Raw genomic sequence first — 16,874 nt, 5'->3', positions numbered from 1 at the left:
AATCCGAGCCTTGGATGCATGGCTTTTTCTCTCGGAAACTCCGATTTCTCGTGCAATATAGCGAACAAGAAACCAGTACAGCAAACCTACTGAAGAATACACGTAATTACAGACAATACACTGAGGCCTCAGCCTAACACACAGCCAACACCTAAATCCCATCGGATACCGGTTGTTGGTTTTCAACACTTCGGCATCGTGGACAATACTGTTCATAAAACTTTCTACACACAAAGCCGAACTAAATGAAACAACCGGAAACTTTTTCTAGAGCTTCTTCACTAGTACTGAGTTAGCAAGTCGTCATAAAAATAATTCCCCCACCAGCAAACTCCGGATTTTGACAATGAAAAATAGTAAAACTAACCTTTAAAACACACAATTCAACATAATAAGCAGAACAGTCAATATATTCACTTTTGCAGAAATCTCCGAAACTAATAGAACCAAGAAGCAAAAAGTACTAAGAAGCATGCGCCCTTGCTTCTTAGTACTGTTGTTGACAAATCCATTTTTCTGTATTCTATCGAAGGCATGGAGTTACTTTGTTTTCTCCCCATTTTTTCATTCTGGTGGAAATACTTAAGTACAAGAAGAAAAAAAAACAAAAAGCTATACATTAATCGATCGCGCGCACTGTTTTTAAAGCAATGGCTACGCCTTTGTGGTCTTTACTCAGCTCCTACACGTGACCACACCCATTTTCGCCTGTAAGTAACGATATGCTGAACCTAGAATTACAAATGCGGTGCTGTAACTTATAGAACGTTGTTACTCTTTGTTCAAGCCATTTCCGTTCACATTTTTCTGGCATCGTCCGGAATGTGCAGAATGTTAAGAAACTTCCCGACTTTCGTATCCCTGCTTTTCTTTATATGGTGCAGTACATGTAAGTTATTTTCATTTTAAATACATTTAACATTATTCTGGATAATATTAGTAGATACTCCCGAATTACTTTGTCTTCAGCAAGTTTATATTAAAATGGCCGCATGCGAACTTGTTAGAATGTAGAAAATCAGCAAAGTTTATTACAAAACTTTAAGCAATTCTTCAGTCAATATTTTTGTTACTTAATTTCTTTATATTAAAATAAGTGCAGCTAGTTTATTTTAAATAATTATTAGGTTAGAGATTAATGAAATCAAATTTTAGATTGTTTATTAAATTTTTGGATTAATGGAGGACTTTAAGCCACTTAGCTAAAATTTAAAGAATTTCATCTCGCACTTTCGAAAAGTATTAATACGTTCTTATAGAGTACACTTTAAAGATATGTTCATAACAAGGTTATGATGCATCAGCATGTTGACTCATGATCTGTTGTACGATCTGGTTGTATATTTTTCGGGATGGAAAAATTTGAGTTGCAAAACATCAATTCAATAAAATTGTGTAACTATGTAGGTCATTATTCTGCTTTGCTGGATTTCATTTAAATACATTTCATATCTTGAGAAAGGGAAACAAGCTAAAAATAATTTCAGACATCGAAGATTCATTCAATCTTTCAAGCATATTTGCATGTGGTTCCTCCTTAACTCAGCTGTTTAAGATTCAAACTAATGTCGAAGGCTGGAGGAATTCATAAAGGTATTTTCTCAATCGAGTCTGTTGTTAGCCGATCAACATTTCAAAAATTTTTGAAGGAGAGGCAAGAAATACTCAACCAACCGTATCTTTAATTCTCTGGCGTGTTTTGTATCAGTATTCATCGAACACGTTGATACGAAAAAATAAATAACATGTGAATGTGTGTATAGAAGGTAGTAATGAATGTTTGTCACTGGTTCGTGCATGCGAAAGTCTCTCTTGCAAAAGAAGCAACAGATTTTGTTGCTGATAAATTCAACTTCAAAGTTTCCAGTTCTTAGTGCTTTCATTTTAACGTTAAAGTGCATTAGAATGTGGATCACGTTATTCACATCGCAATTTCTCTCTCGCGTGTATAAAAGGAAACCTTTCCAAAGTCGTGCAGATAATTTTAACACCATGTTGACAAGAAAGTTTAACTAAAGTAATTTTAAGATCAAACTTATTGAAAGAAACAACATCCAAGAAAGAGTTCAGTTTATTCAAAGCATTATCCTTTTTTCTCTTTCAAAAAAGAGAAGAGAAAAAAAAAAAAAAAAAACAGGCTAGTTTCGCGCTAAAGAAGCTTTAGTAAAAATACTAAAGGGACGTGATCCACGATGGAAGTGCAATTGATATGACGATACCTTGGAAAATTACTGCATTATGCGTTGCTTTAAATTCTCTACAACTTAATTCTTATACATACTTCAGAGGATCCTGGTGAAAATGTCCAAGTTTTGTCTTAGAAAAATTGACAGGTTTCTAATGTGATGGTTTCCTGTTGCTTTCTGTGCCTGTGTCGTATAGTTATCTATTCTAAGCGTGTTCAAAGGAAGAGTTGCATTTGTTCAGGATTAAAAAAGAAAAAAAGCCCGGAATAAATCAAGGGAAACTCCCTCGGCTTTAGATCGGCTAATAACCTCGCTCCATTGAGGAGACGTTACCTTAAGAAATTCCTCCAACGATTGGTTCGAATTTAGATCTCTCCAACTCCTACAAAGGGAAAAATCATTAAATTGTCAGAGGGAAAGTTTCCAAAAACAGTAGTCTGTGCGGACCAGCGTCAAGTTTTGCATTGCATTTTGTACTGCAGCGACACATATTTTTGCCTCTGATACTAATTCCCCATAAGAACTTTTAATGTTTGTCATCGTGATCACCAGAAACAAGTAGTTATAGAGCATATCCATTTAATTCTTTCGCAAAATCAGTTACGATTGAACTCCAAGCCTTCTCAGTATCGGCTTCTAAGTGTATTAAGATTCATGGTATAGTGCTTAATTTCACTGAGTCCATTGGAATGCGGTGAAACAACTAGCATGCGTCCTCCGCAACAATATTTGGCATTAGAATGGCTAAATGATGCAAGCAATGGACGTTTTCTGCATACGTCATAAAAAAATAAATAAAATGTGACACACACAAACTCTCACTTCCCCGCTGCCAAAACGCGACTACCCGATTACACCCTGTATTTTACCAAACTTTCGGCCAAATTTCACCACCTCGGCCACTTGGCTTGCAATTCATTCCAGCCATCTACATACACGTTGCCCGTGGTAAACTGAGTCCCAGCCTTCTGTTACTCCCTAAGTTTTTATATTCGTGGCTCTTAGCTACGAATGTGTCAACTTTCCTATCAGTGAAAATATACCTCCCTCATTTATCCTCTCCCTCATCACAAAATATTTTATTAGGTACTGTTTGCAAAGATTAGCAACGAGAAATCTTTGGGGATGGACCTGATAGAGGTGTACAATAGCTGTTATTTATACGAGCTTCGATTAGCACCTTCACCAATTTGGCTGCGTTACTCTGAATCCTCTCTAGAAACTGTTTTTCCAAGTGCGGCCTAAGACAGCCTATTCCATATGTCTCACCATCTTCTTATACAGAGGGGAAAATTATGTCCCTTTTCCTACATGGAAAAGCCATAAAAATAATTGACGTGACATCAAGTGTCTTCCGCCCCTTTATACTGCACGATAAATTTCATACCTGATTGCATCATAACCAAGTGCAGTGGGTCTGTGCCTTCAGTTCACTTAGCAAATTAAATGGAAGGAGAAAGTTTTATGAAGGCGAGTCTGTCCAGGTTTTCAATCTACACAACACACGTAAATCAAGTGGTGAACATACTGGTACACGAAAAGCCACATGAACGATATAAAAAGGTCCTCTACATTACATGAAACACTGTTTCAGTTCAACTCTTAAAGATGTGCCCTCTTGGATAGCATAGTTCGTAGGACCACAGCCATTCCCACGCCGGGTGGAAAAGACCAGAGTTCTAGTCCCGTTGATGACGGAAGGAATTGAACTGTTTTTCACAACGTGGCTGAGTTAGTCGGTCTCAGCCGAGGGTAGCATGGTTTTTCTCACGGAAACTCGGGTTTTTCGTCTAGCAAACAGAAAATCGACTTCAGAACACACGCAATTTACAGACAACGTACACCGAACAATATGGTTTAGTTTCCGATTTTCCTAAAACTAAACAATTTAAAGATGTAATTTCAACTGGTAACATTCCATATTTTCTTTTTGAATCATGGATTTAAAAAGCCACTGATATAAATGGTGTAACAATGTGGTGGCAAAATGCTAGGGGCTTTATTCCCTCTACGTCTAATTTTCTATTCGCCGAAAGGGAGGGCCCATCAATGAAACTTTGCCACCGGCTCTTCTGGTCCTAGCAATGCAACCCGGGTATTGTTTTCAGCAATAGTATCACAAAGTTGCTGTAGTTTTTGCTGCGAGCTGACAGCAAGCCGCTTAAGGGTAGCAGTTTGATTTATTAAGAGGATAATATTTGACAAAGATCGCAAACTTTTCTGTATTCCCTAGGAAAAACAATATTTGAAAGATTTTACCTGGTCCCACATTTATCATGCTTTGGAAGCACAATGTAGATATGTATCATCATATTTCAAGTTATATAAAGTATACTGCTGTATACTATATTGTATTCATAAGCACATGTGGATGACGCTGCCGCGGTAGCATAGTGACTTTAATCACTGTCTTCCCACAGAGGGAAAATGGCCCGAATTCAAATCCAGTCAATTATACAAGGGATTTATGGGCGTTTTTTTTTTACAAAGTGGCTGAGTTATTCTCCAGGTAGAGGGGGGGGTGCATCGTCTCAACTCTTGGAAACTCGTTTTTTTGTCCAGCAAATCGACCGAAGTAAATGATTACAGACGCGATATACTGATGCCTCATCCTTAGTTATTGGTGACTAACTGAACCATAACACGTGGGTGACGTTATCTTCCAATTCCCTTATTAGTTCGGATATAGTCGATATATCGTTTGTGAAACAGTTATTACTATATACGAAACCGTCATCTTTAGTAACTAAGTATCCAGTTTCTGCAGAATTCCTAAGCTTCAGACCAGAGACAGGCGAGTTAGACCGGACAATCGAAACGCTTTCAGGTTCGAACCACATACCTCACAGAACATAAGGACACGCGACAGAGCGCCTAGACATATGCTGACGAAGGTAGCATAAATTCCTTTAAAAAAGGGTCGTCGGTAAAGTTTCTGTAGTTTTCAGGCAATCTTAACATGCTGAAAGCTACGAAAGTTATCAATGTGGATGCTTATTAGGATCAAAAAGCCGGTTTACCTAATTTGGGGGATACTACCTGGCTACTGTTTTTTTTTTTTTTAGGACCACAGCTAATACTGCGTAGTGATTTGGCAGTATGTCGAATCAATGCTGACATGACGTGGTATGGAATCAAAGCGTTGAAGTGACATGAGAAATACTGGACCATTCATGTAATAAATACACCCTCAATTCCTGGAGTGAGGCGGGAAGAAGTGTTAACAAGCCTTTCCAGCTAATCTCACAAGTGCCCAATGGAATTGAGGTCCAAGGATTCAGGTGTCCAGGGAAAATGCTTGAAGTCTTCCTCAAGCTACTCTTTCATAAATTTATATACTTAATCCGCAACACGTTCAAATATGTTCTGGCGTTCACGGTACTCAGTGGGACCAGAGAATACCACGAAAGCATCTCCACACGTTCAGCGGGCTGCATTGATGGTACATAACTGGATGATTCCAGTGGTTTCATCCCAATGCGTTCGCTTCCGTCGGTGCTCAAAGCATAAATCTGACTACGTGACTTACCTCCATTTTTTTTTTTTTTTTTGCCTTACCACACATAGAAAAATATATTTTTGTTACAAAGCTATCGTTCATAAAAAGTAGAATTTCATTTTACGTAATATTATTTATTTTACACAAATTAAATAATTCATATTTCACATTCTAATCAATAATTCGCTGCCAATGCTACCAGAAAATGCGCAAGGTATTAAACTATTCGAAACCAAAAATTTTGAGAGGAATAACTTATTATTGGAATTACCAAATTGGGTAAACCGCAGAATATTCCACCGGTTAAAAAGTCAAGAGTGTCCAACGAGTTTGGGAAATGAGATTTCCTGTAATTACTGAGAAAAGAAGTGCTGTTATTATCGGGAATGGCCGTAGGAGAGTCATCTCTAATTAAAATCAATAACTGTAGAAAACCAAGTCCAGATAATGCATACGCCAAACTACTGTTACATTCGCCCCCGCTATTTAAATAATTTATGCTGCCTGTCAACATATTTCATACTTGAAGAATCAGGATGATTATATTGCTGAGAGTATAGAAAATTAAAGGCGCTTTTTTTTATTAAAGGAAAAGCGGTGTGGTGAACTGGTTGACAGGGGGCGTTAGAAATTCATTGTTTAAACTGGATTATTTTAATAATTGGTACTTCTCAGTTGGTTACACACGAGTTAGTTGTCAACAGATCGCCTTGAAATTAGAGCAGGAGATACACCATGCGCAGTGTTCCTCTAACAAAAAAAAATGGTTTTTAGTAATTTAAATTAAAATACGATACGGGATACGATGTACATGAATTGTAGAAAGTTATAGTATAGGCAGCGAAAAGAAACTTAATAGCAAATTTAGTTTTCTTATGTACATATACAGCCGAACTTTTGATAACGTGTGCATATTAACTGTTTTATAGATCAGATGTCTTGAAGACCACTCTAAATTTACTTTAGTGTTGAAATATCGACAGTTTAGTATCCCTCATACTGGAAACACAGCAAATTTAAAGGAGAACACGGCGAAAGAAGGGCACGTTTTGATCAAACTTGGCGATAATGTTAAGCGGGATTACAGCAATAAATTGTTACATGTTACATTTTCAAATGATTACAATAAATTTTATTTGAGGTATCAATCAAAAATGTTTGTGGTTGAAAATTAATATCGGGTATGGTCCTCACGTTCTCTAAAAGCACCGACTGTGGCGTGAATTAGTTCAAAGAAATGCTGGATGTCATCTTGGGGTTCCCCGAACTCTCAGCTGAGCGGTCGAAAGTGCAATTATCGAATTTGTGATCAGGCGCCTTCCAATAATTTCCCAGACATGTTCGACTGGGGACAGATCTGATGATCTCTCAAGCACTTATTAAGTCTTCTCTTTTTGCCACTGTTAGTGAATGCCATTCCAACCTCCAAATGACGGCGAACGACACCACTGAAGATGTTCACGATGATGAGTAGGAGTGAGAAGCAAACGGTTCAATAGGATTCGAAAGCGCAACTCAGCTTCAAACAAACGGTTGCGAACTGTACTACATGCGATGACCATCTACTACAGCGAACGCTGATACTGGTTGTTTAAAGTGAGGAATGAATTCTGAACTATTTTCTCTAATGATATCGGTTCTGTTCACTGGTGTTTTCTTAATCAAGCAAAATCTTTCAACAGTCATGAATTTTGAATTCAACGACGTTTAGGTGGTATTGAATTACACGAGCATAAAATACCCAGTTTATAGAAAAATCTGAAATTAGTTGATAAAATTGATAAACTAAAAAAAATTCTCATTTTCTCTGTATAAATACTAAGCATAATAAATTAATTTTATAACATTTAAGCAATTTTTTAAAAAAGTTTTAGCCGTTCGCCTTTACATTTATAAAATATCTAACTACGAATGTTAGATGAGCTTGTGACAAATAGCGACCTTCGCACGACGTTTATGAAGGGTGGAGCATTCCCGTGGGATGGAACTTAGTTTGTACGTGTCTCAGTGCCGAAGATTAATCTAACCGAGTTGGATTCTCGAGATCAATAACTCAGCGTAGCGCATCTAAAATTTCAACAACTGCATAGTAGTTTCATTACGAATTTTCGTATGGTGATAGTAAAAACCATGTCAGCATGAATTCATAATAAAGTGGCCTCAATACAATCAGAAAAATTTTTCATAAATGAGATGTAATTTATCATCATTGCTAACAATTATTAGAATGCAAAATTCCTTAAGATGTAATCATAATTTATTTAATTTTATTATTTTTTCAAGCATAGACGGGAAGAACCCTCTACAATGAACGTGAGAAACAAAACGGAAAAAAAAAAAAAAAAAAAAAAAATCAGATAAGAAACAGTTTTTCTGTGAACAGAGAGGCAATAACAAGCCATTAAAGTGATGGTATTACGTATGTGACACTGAAATTGTAGCACCCAGAAGGAATGATCGGAAGTGGACGCAAATCAGCAAGCGGATTAGTTACGCCCAGATATACAAAATTATTAAAATACGGGACCAATCGGGGGGAAGCTTCGTTTGATATAAAACTGGGCGTAGAGATCTCTCAATTCAAAGCGACGCGTGCGTGACACTTAACAGGATTCGGTCTCGCAGGAACCGACTTCAGGGTGTAAGGAGCCTGTATTGCTTTTGCTCATCATGAGGCTGTGAGGCACACATTTTGCAGATCCTTTTTCCCTAAGTCGTCATGCAAAAATTGACGAATCGTCTCTTATTCATCTCCAACTCATGACTCAGCCGTCATTCCGAGGATAAAACAACGCTCTTGCCACCTGTGAGGAGAGACTGGACGGACGTCCTCTTCTCGGGTTATCTCAAACATTCTCACATTAGTCTTTGTACCGCTTAGACCAATAAAACACACTGGTACGTCTTAACGTTTTACCATAAAACAGTTTTTTTTTAAATATTTCTGTTGCAAAATCTGTCACGATTTTGCAACGGAAAATCGTGACACGGAACATAAACGTTACTAACGAAACAGGTTGTTACTTGCAACATTTCAGCCTTCTGGACAATCTTTGTACCACTTGTGTTGGAGCAAGTTTGAACTGCAACATACCACTTCCGTTTATTTTCAGTCTCATCGAACATGATCACAACAGCACCGGTCCGTGAACTTTATTGCAACACTTCGCATGTGTGCGAGAATGGGAAAGATCAAATATTTCAAAAGTGACAGTCTGAGTATCTCGGGAACTGCAATCCTGCTGGGGTTGACACGTACAAGTGGGTCTCAGCTGTATCGAGATTGGCACAATAACCACATAACATCTAACTAACGGCGATCCTGTAGTTGGAAACAGCTCGCTGAGATTACCGGAAGCTGATAAGACTTGTACAGGGTAACAGAAAGGCTACGGTCAGTCAAATAACAACCCAACAGAATAATGGTAGCCACAAGAGACTTCAGAACGCTTAACTCGTTGTACCTTGTCACTGACAGCGTATTGCAGCCGACAACCAAAAGAATTTCCACTCTTACCAATTCTTTCAGGTGTCAACAATGTAGGCTGGTTGTGGCGATGTGAGGAACATTTTCGTGGTGCGTAATGGACTCCTTGATACCAATAGAACAATATATGGAAAACAACAGGATATATGCAAATTGTTTCCGACCAGGCGCATCTATTCACGGCTGCAGCGTATTAGTCTGTGAATGGGTTCTTCCAATAGGATAATGCGCCATGTCACGAGGTCAGAATTGTCGAAACTGTTTCCAGGGACACGAGAATAAATGAATTAAGCCTACTGTGGTAGCCTCTCAGGTCACCAGATCAATCAAAATGAGCACCCGTGGGGATGAGGTGGAACGAGCTCTTCGGAATAAAGATTCATAACCATCAAATTTGCAACAAATGAGGAGAAATAGTCGGGATGGGCCAACATGCCTATGGCATCCTTCAACCACTTCACCGAGTCCATACCAAGCCGAATCCGTACTGTTTGGAGGGCTGAAGGGGAACTACTCGCTATTAAATAAATGAATAAATTAGGTTTACCCAATAAAGCTACCATTGTGTCCCTAGTATGAGGTCATTCAAAGAGTCAACCGATAGTTTCCAGGTTATATTAAAAAAACTCTTTCGAACATTATGTAATGATTGTGGTATGTGCCAAAAAGCACCCTTCTGTCAGGTATGCCGTAATCGTAGACTACTCAAGAGGTTGGTTTACCTGATATGCCTAAAATCAGTACAGAAAAGCCGCTTCCAAGGGGTAACAATAACATGGGGTCGCGACTGCTTGTACGTTGCATAATTCAGAAAATGTCGAAGTCCTCGCACACTTAATAACAGCGTTTTAAGACGACGTTTACTTGCTTGTTTGAATTTTGTGGCGCACCAACAGCTATAGTGAGCCTGGAGTATACTTAGTGGCAACAGATGTTTCGGATGTTGCATGCGTGTAAGAATGCAAAATGAAGAGGGCGGTTCACTCAAAAGAAGCTGAATATTTTATTAGTAATTTATGGTTCTCACGATGTATACTTAGATTTACTCCGTAATTTGTATTTTATTTGCATATTCCTATATTTATTTGAGCTTTTAGTAAACTCAGTTTTATAAGTCGCTTAACTGTGCTGTGGATACTCAAATCTTGACAGCATAAAATACCACAGAGTAGATAATAGTTATTTTAGTCGTTGGACATTTACGAACATAAAGATGCCGCTTCACCCACGAGCAACTGTCTGATAAGAGTTGAATCAGAATTTGGAATCAAAAAAGGAATCTCACGATCAACGTGACTAGGACTTGACAGAATATGATGGATTTGGGAGGAGTGTTACAGATTCTTGTAAATCAGCATCGCTATGAATTTAGTAGAGTTTAAATTCGCCAAGAACAGGATTATCCGTTGGGTTTATTGTAACAACGGATAATTTTGTTAATTTTTATAAGAGATAGGAAAACAATAGCACTGAAGGCCAAATTGGACACTCCCTTACAGGATCTCTTCACAATGTGGCGCGTGTATGCTTTTGTCTGCACTAAGCTGCATGATCGTGTTAGAAAACAGTGGTGTAAGGAATCTCGACATCTCCTTTGATATTGTAGAAATCATTTAAGTGATACAGTTAAGTACAGTAATAACCACAGATTTCTCTGTGGTCATTACTGCACTTATAATATTCATTACACACAGAACATCATCTTATTTACTCGTACTATTTTTATATCCATTTTTTTTATTCCAGATGCTTTAAGGCGAGAAGACAAACACAAAGACAAAGTGAGATGTTATTCATGCAATGCTGATTTTAGCAACGGAGGATTCAACGTCTCTGACTCGTGTCTATTTCCAACCGAAGAAGATGATTTAGCCATATGCAGTAAAAACTCCAAATATTGTCAGGTAGTGAATTCAGCCAGTGTATCTCATTTTCAGAAAGCAGTTTCGTTTTTTAAATAAATTTTAACTTTATTTACGTATGTCTGTCTTCACTGGATAATTTAAATTAATATTTTTTCTTCCATCTTCTTATAACTGCACAAGACCTTCTTTTCAAGATGAACTAAATTATTCTAGGCCTTTATACAAAATATTTAATAGTGTGTTGGCCCTCATTTGGTCTTAATTACACACTCGTAGGTATACTCAATGAATTTTTGGTAACAGGATTGCAGAATTTTGTTCTATTCCTCCTCAACATTCCCGTGGATTCAACTACTCATTGTGGACGTGTTTGGCATGGCCCGAAGCCAACGTTCCACTTCATCCCAAAGATGTTCAGTGGGATTTAGGTCGGAATTATAGATAGGCTAATTAAAATTTGAGTACGCCCATGTCTTCAAAACAAGTTACTACAGACTTTGCATTATGACATGGTGCACTGTCTTCCTCCGTACTGCTGCCACAGTAGGAAGAACGGAATTGTCTAGGATGTCCATCTACCACATCCATTCTACAGGAATAACCAATGGTCCAAGCCCAGGGTCGGACTGAAGATAAGAGGCCCAACGATAAAGTAAAACTTAGAAATAAGATAAGCGCATTCATTCTTTCCTATATAACTTATTCCTTCTTTCTCAATAAAGTAAATTATAACAGTCTTAATTTTGCTTTAGCTCCTCGAAATTTTATTAATGAAATCTTCTGTTTGTTTTTCGGCCCAAAAATAAGAATTCACAGCAGTTTCATGTCCATTAGAATTTTCGTGATCCTTTACCATATCGTAAATTACTTTAAAGTTATAGAAACCAGTCACAAAATTCGTTCGCTGGGAATAGTTATACAGCATACATACACTACAAAATACGTTTTTTAAATAATCAGAATACATACGATAACCACATTGTCTTGGTATTTTATCATTATTGGGCATATGTCGAAATTACAATTTAAAATTTCACTTAAAGGAAATTTTTTTATTTTTAAATCTTTTTTGGTGCGGTTGTACGGGGCGATATGATAAAAACATCAATTTTCAGTTTGTGATGAATTAGGATTCGGTGCAATAAACTTGACACCACATAATTACGATTTTGTTTTACTTTCCTCTGAATCTTTTCTTGTATTATTATATTCGGTATTTTCTTCGTATTCATTACATTCTTTCTTACGTTCTATTACATTAAAGTTTTTTTTCTGGTTCCTTATTTTGGGCTTGAATATCTGTCTTATTGGTTTCTTTTTCTTTAGCTACGAAAATACAACTGGGTGTAGATGATTCATCTACATTTTTAGATTTAAAAAAAAAAATTAATTAAGAGTGGGATGCTTTGCTGTTTCAGCAACAATTTCTAATCATTTTTTTCTTTTAATTTCCTCTTTTCATGGCCTGATTCTTAATTCTTTTCGTGACTTCTTTTCTAATTTCTTGGCAATGGTCAGTCATCCAAGCCCAAACTATCAGATACAACCTCAGATGGAGACTATACCTCTACCAACCTTTACAGTTGGGACGGCACACTCTGATAAATCACGTTCTGTGGGCATTCGCAGAACCCAAACATGGTCACCCCATATCGGAAAGCAATGCACTTTATAACTACCCTCCCAAAACAGCTTTCCAATGTTCCAAGGACCAATTACGATTGGGTGTGTACCAGACGAGTCGATGCATGCATTGCGTGCTTGTCCGGTGCACAACCCATCCAGTTATGTTTGGTTTGTGTGCTGCAACAGATCCTGTGGCCATCATGGACTCCTGTTTGACAGTATTCAAAGGACTGACGGGATCTACATACCACTCCAGTCTCTTTCTGTTAATTTCTACTGTCTACTCGAACATTTCTCTATAGCTAGGACCGGATTTACATATAAGCTAAACAAGCTACAGATTAGGGCCTCTGATTACTGTACAAGGGGCCTCGCTCCATCTTGAATCCTTTTTTAATATTGTCACAGGTGAAGTGCAAGAGAGAAAGGTCTCATACATGTTATAACTTAGGGCCACAACAAGTTTAAGTCCAACCCTGTCTATAGCAGCGCTATGACGTTTCCATTTAGTAATTACGTCAGCCACAACTGCTATGATAAGTTTCCAGTTCAGAATTATTCAGTTTAATGCCTCGACCCGTCTACCATATTTCGCTGATCTGTTTACTTATACGTAAACGCAGTTACGTTCATAAATATTTCTGAACCTTTGATGACAGTTCACTGTCCCATATTCGGGTGAGGGGGGAAGGATAAGAGGTTGTCGGGATACGTTTCAGTTAGTGTACGCATATATTGGCCAAACCTTTTACTGAAATCGAGCAACGAGTTTTATAAAAATGTAACTTCCTTAACTTTTGCACAAGAGTGTATATATCAGGAAAGATGATAATCTATATATATATTTTTTTTTCTTTATAGGCACTTATAATTAAAGTTGGGGGAGTATTACTGAGTGTCGATCGTAGATGTACCAAAAGTTGTCAGCGTCATTGTGTCGATAAGGGTTACGGAATAGCCAGGCAAGAGTGCACATTTTGTTGTCCAGACAATCCCGCATGTGGCGTGGAGGAACTACTCGATAAAAAGAAGTGGCGAGCATAGAATATTGGGAAAAGATTAACTATGGGTAACAGCTTAACAAGGCTTGGCGACCTCTTTCTTTTACTATCAGTTATTTCATATACCCTGGCTCGAGTACAAAATGCATAATTATACAGTTCGAATTTAATTTTTGTTGATGTTTCGCTTAATGTACAATTATTATTGCTACATTAAGCGAAATTGTTATTCTTATTACTTTATCTGCCCTCCGATTCTTTCTGACAAGTTGAATAATCACAAGAATAAAAGCGACAAAATTAATAAAAATTGATAAAATAAAAATCTCCTTCCTATTACCCAAAGTTAATCTTTTCCGATAAACATTGTATCATTTAATATTTACATCAAGCTTTATTGCTGACTGTATACTATTCATACCTGAAATAAATTAGATGAATCCCAGAAATTGTTCAGATGATTGCAGCAGCAATTTGATTTCAACAGAAAATTTGCATCAGGTTTTTCTTACATTCCGTTTCTCACTTCTTACCTAAAATTGAACATATAAAAATTATAATCATTAATCCGAATGAATCACTATAAATTAATTCATAACTACGAGGAATAAAAAAAAATCAAATGACAAACAAAATACAGCTCCACAATTACTAAACGAACTATTGCGAATTTTTAGCAGTTTATGGTTGTTGTTTGGATTTAACAGAGCAAGGGCAGCTAGACCATAATGAGCCTAATCTCAGGTGAGAACAAACATACAAGTTTACTCAAAGTTTTTTACCCCCTTTATATGTATAGGGCGTTATAACATCGAATGCATTTGAGATTGGTAAAAATTCTAGCTATATCCGGTGTATCTACTAACAGTCGGGTTAATGTAAGAAGTGTACTTATGGTAGAACGCGGGCCAAAGGCAGACTGTGTGTCTCTGTTGTGTAGACTGTCTGTCTCAGTTGATCTATAAGTAGATATTGAACTGTGAACTTAATATTACAGTTTGAACATTCTGGAGGATAGGTGGCATTAAGTAGATGCAAATGAGTTAGGTTGGTTTGTCCTATCGGTAGTCTAGGTGTCTTTTTTTCGCACATCACTGCTTAATTATAGACGTGTAATCTGAGAACGGTACATTGGGTCTTTGGTAGCTAAATCTGCACGCTCGTTTCACTGGATACCGCTATGATCAGGGATCCAGCAGAAGGTGATGCTCTGATTATTTCCATTTAATTTGGTTAGAATATCCAAGATCTGTATGAGTAATGGAATGTCGTACTTTTTCTTCCACTGTATACCTTTAATTGCACTAATTGAATCCATACATATGATAGCGAACGGTATGGTTGCGCCCAAGCGAAATTTAAAGTTATAATAATTGTATAGAGTTTTGCAGCGAAGCTGCAAAACTATGGTGATATTGGGAAAAACTGCAGCTGCACCGACATGACTGTCAGTTTTAGATCAATCTGTCTACACTGGAGTGAACAGCGCATATTGTGCTGCCAGTGACTCATACAATTGTAATATATTCTGCCGGGAGTGGAAAATTTTCCCCCATGTTGAAAGTGATAAATCGTATGGTGGCGCGTGGTACATACTGTAGAAGGCAGGGGCGTATTTAAGGGGTAGGGGTGCATATTCCCCCCCTTAACCATGCGTATAAGTGTTTCTAGGTCTATCTAATAAAAAATCTCCAAAACCTGCCCCCTTACGATGCTGGTAGAAGGGACAGTAGGTTTTATATCATTTAAGTCAAGTTGCTACTCACTAAGTATAGACTGAAGGCGTATCTCTCTCTCTATTGATTGATGAGTATATGGCTATATATCAAAAGTATATGGCATAACGTTCCACGGTTGTATATAGCACTGTTTTTGCTAATTCAGTTGCTAATACAAAGCTAATTCAGTGTATACGCATTCGCAAATAAAAATGAATTAGCTTTGCATTAGCAACACCTACCTCCCGCCTTTTGCCCATAATACAATCCCTACACGTTTCGGCAGGGCATTCTGTGGTAGTACTACCCATGAGTTGCACAATGTGTCCAGTAATGCCTGCACATTGTCAGGCGGATATACGTGGTCACAGTTCGTGAAACCATTTTGCAACCTGCTGGCATGATGCGTTGTTTTGTTGACAGACGCATGTCATCATAGAAAGGTTTACTTGGTCAGCGATGGTAGAAAGGTAGGCGTTTCTATCGAGCAGTTGATTAACGGTAATCACAGGACCCAGGGCATAGCACAAAAACAGTACTCAAACCATAACTCCACTGCCAATGGTCTCATGTTGCTTTCTCCAAATGTGGATAAGTCATTCAGCATAGAATTGGAAACGGGATTCATCAAACCAAGCGACATGTTTGCACATATCGGTGGTCCAATGTTGGTGCTGACGTGCCCATGCAAGGCGCAGTTTCTTGTATTTGGCAGTGAGCATGGATACCCGTGGCGGCCGTCGGCTAATATTATACGGGCTAATCACTGCCACATAGTTCATGGGGTGATGCATAATAACCTCAAATTTCGAAAAGATACACAAGTGAGTTTCCAGGGAAGTGAAACCTGAAAATAACATGCGCCATATGAGTCTTCAGTTAGAGCAAACCTATCATTACAAAGTGAAGGGATGACTTGCCGAAGATGTTTGTCACAAGAGATGAATGGTGCATCTACCACTTATAACCAGAATCCAAAAGTGCATCAGTGCAATGAAAGCGTCCCAGTTTAGCCCAAAACATAAGTTTAAGACTGTGCCTTTAGCAATGAAGGTAATCGTGACCTGTGGCAGAAAACAGCTATTGGAGAAGAGTACTGCTGTTGCACGACAACACATATACAGCGTGTTTTCATGCAAAAGCATAAAGGGTTGATTTAGAGTGGAAATGTTTGATGATTCTACAAAAAACCAACAAAAAATATTAAACGAAGTTAGCTCCTTGTTTTAAGGAGTTAGGTTATTTGATTGCCCAAACACGCTAATGCTGGAATTGAATAATTCAGTGTGCATCCTACACATCGCACCGAAAATGAACAAAAAAAATCCAAAGAGACTTTAAGAGATATTCATCTAGTACTGAGTTAGCAAGTCTCCATTAAAATAAGAAAACCAACTCCTCCAGCAAAACCCGGTATTCCGTTTTGTAAAACAAACTTTCAGAACACAATTTATATCCATAATCAAGACTCGACATGTTCACCTTTGCAGAA

At 37.8% G+C, this 16,874-nt stretch overlaps 1 protein-coding gene across 1 annotated transcript; it reads left to right on the top strand.

Moving 5' to 3' along the window:
- The first annotated feature begins 794 nt into the window (after positions 1-794).
- LOC150083546 (uncharacterized) lies at positions 795-13,907 on the top strand. The gene is made up of 3 exons (XM_090377352.1): positions 795-889; positions 10,919-11,076; positions 13,525-13,907. The coding sequence occupies exons 1-3, from the start codon at positions 823-825 to the stop codon at positions 13,705-13,707; spliced, it is 408 nt and encodes a 135-aa protein (XP_090233478.1). The 5' UTR covers positions 795-822; the 3' UTR covers positions 13,708-13,907.
- Positions 13,908-16,874: the final 2,967 nt, after the last annotated feature.

The sequence above is a fragment of the Mastigoproctus giganteus genome, chromosome 7 (assembly GCF_048544385.1).
Source record: "Mastigoproctus giganteus isolate SK-2022 chromosome 7, ASM4854438v1, whole genome shotgun sequence".
Lineage (NCBI taxonomy): Eukaryota > Metazoa > Arthropoda > Arachnida > Uropygi > Thelyphonidae > Mastigoproctus > Mastigoproctus giganteus.
Note: the sequence above shows the minus strand (reverse complement) of the source record. Positions and strands in the feature narration are given on the sequence as shown.

Coding starts and splice junctions, on each gene's coding strand:
- LOC150083546 (XM_090377352.1), top strand. CDS start 823: ATGTGCAGAATGTTAAGAAACTTCCCGACTTTCGTATCCCTGCTTTTC. Junction 890..10,918: donor CTTTATATGGTGCAGTACAT/GTAAGTTATTTT, acceptor TTTTTATTCCAG/ATGCTTTAAGGCGAGAAGAC. Junction 11,077..13,524: donor AAAACTCCAAATATTGTCAG/GTAGTGAATTCA, acceptor TTTTCTTTATAG/GCACTTATAATTAAAGTTGG.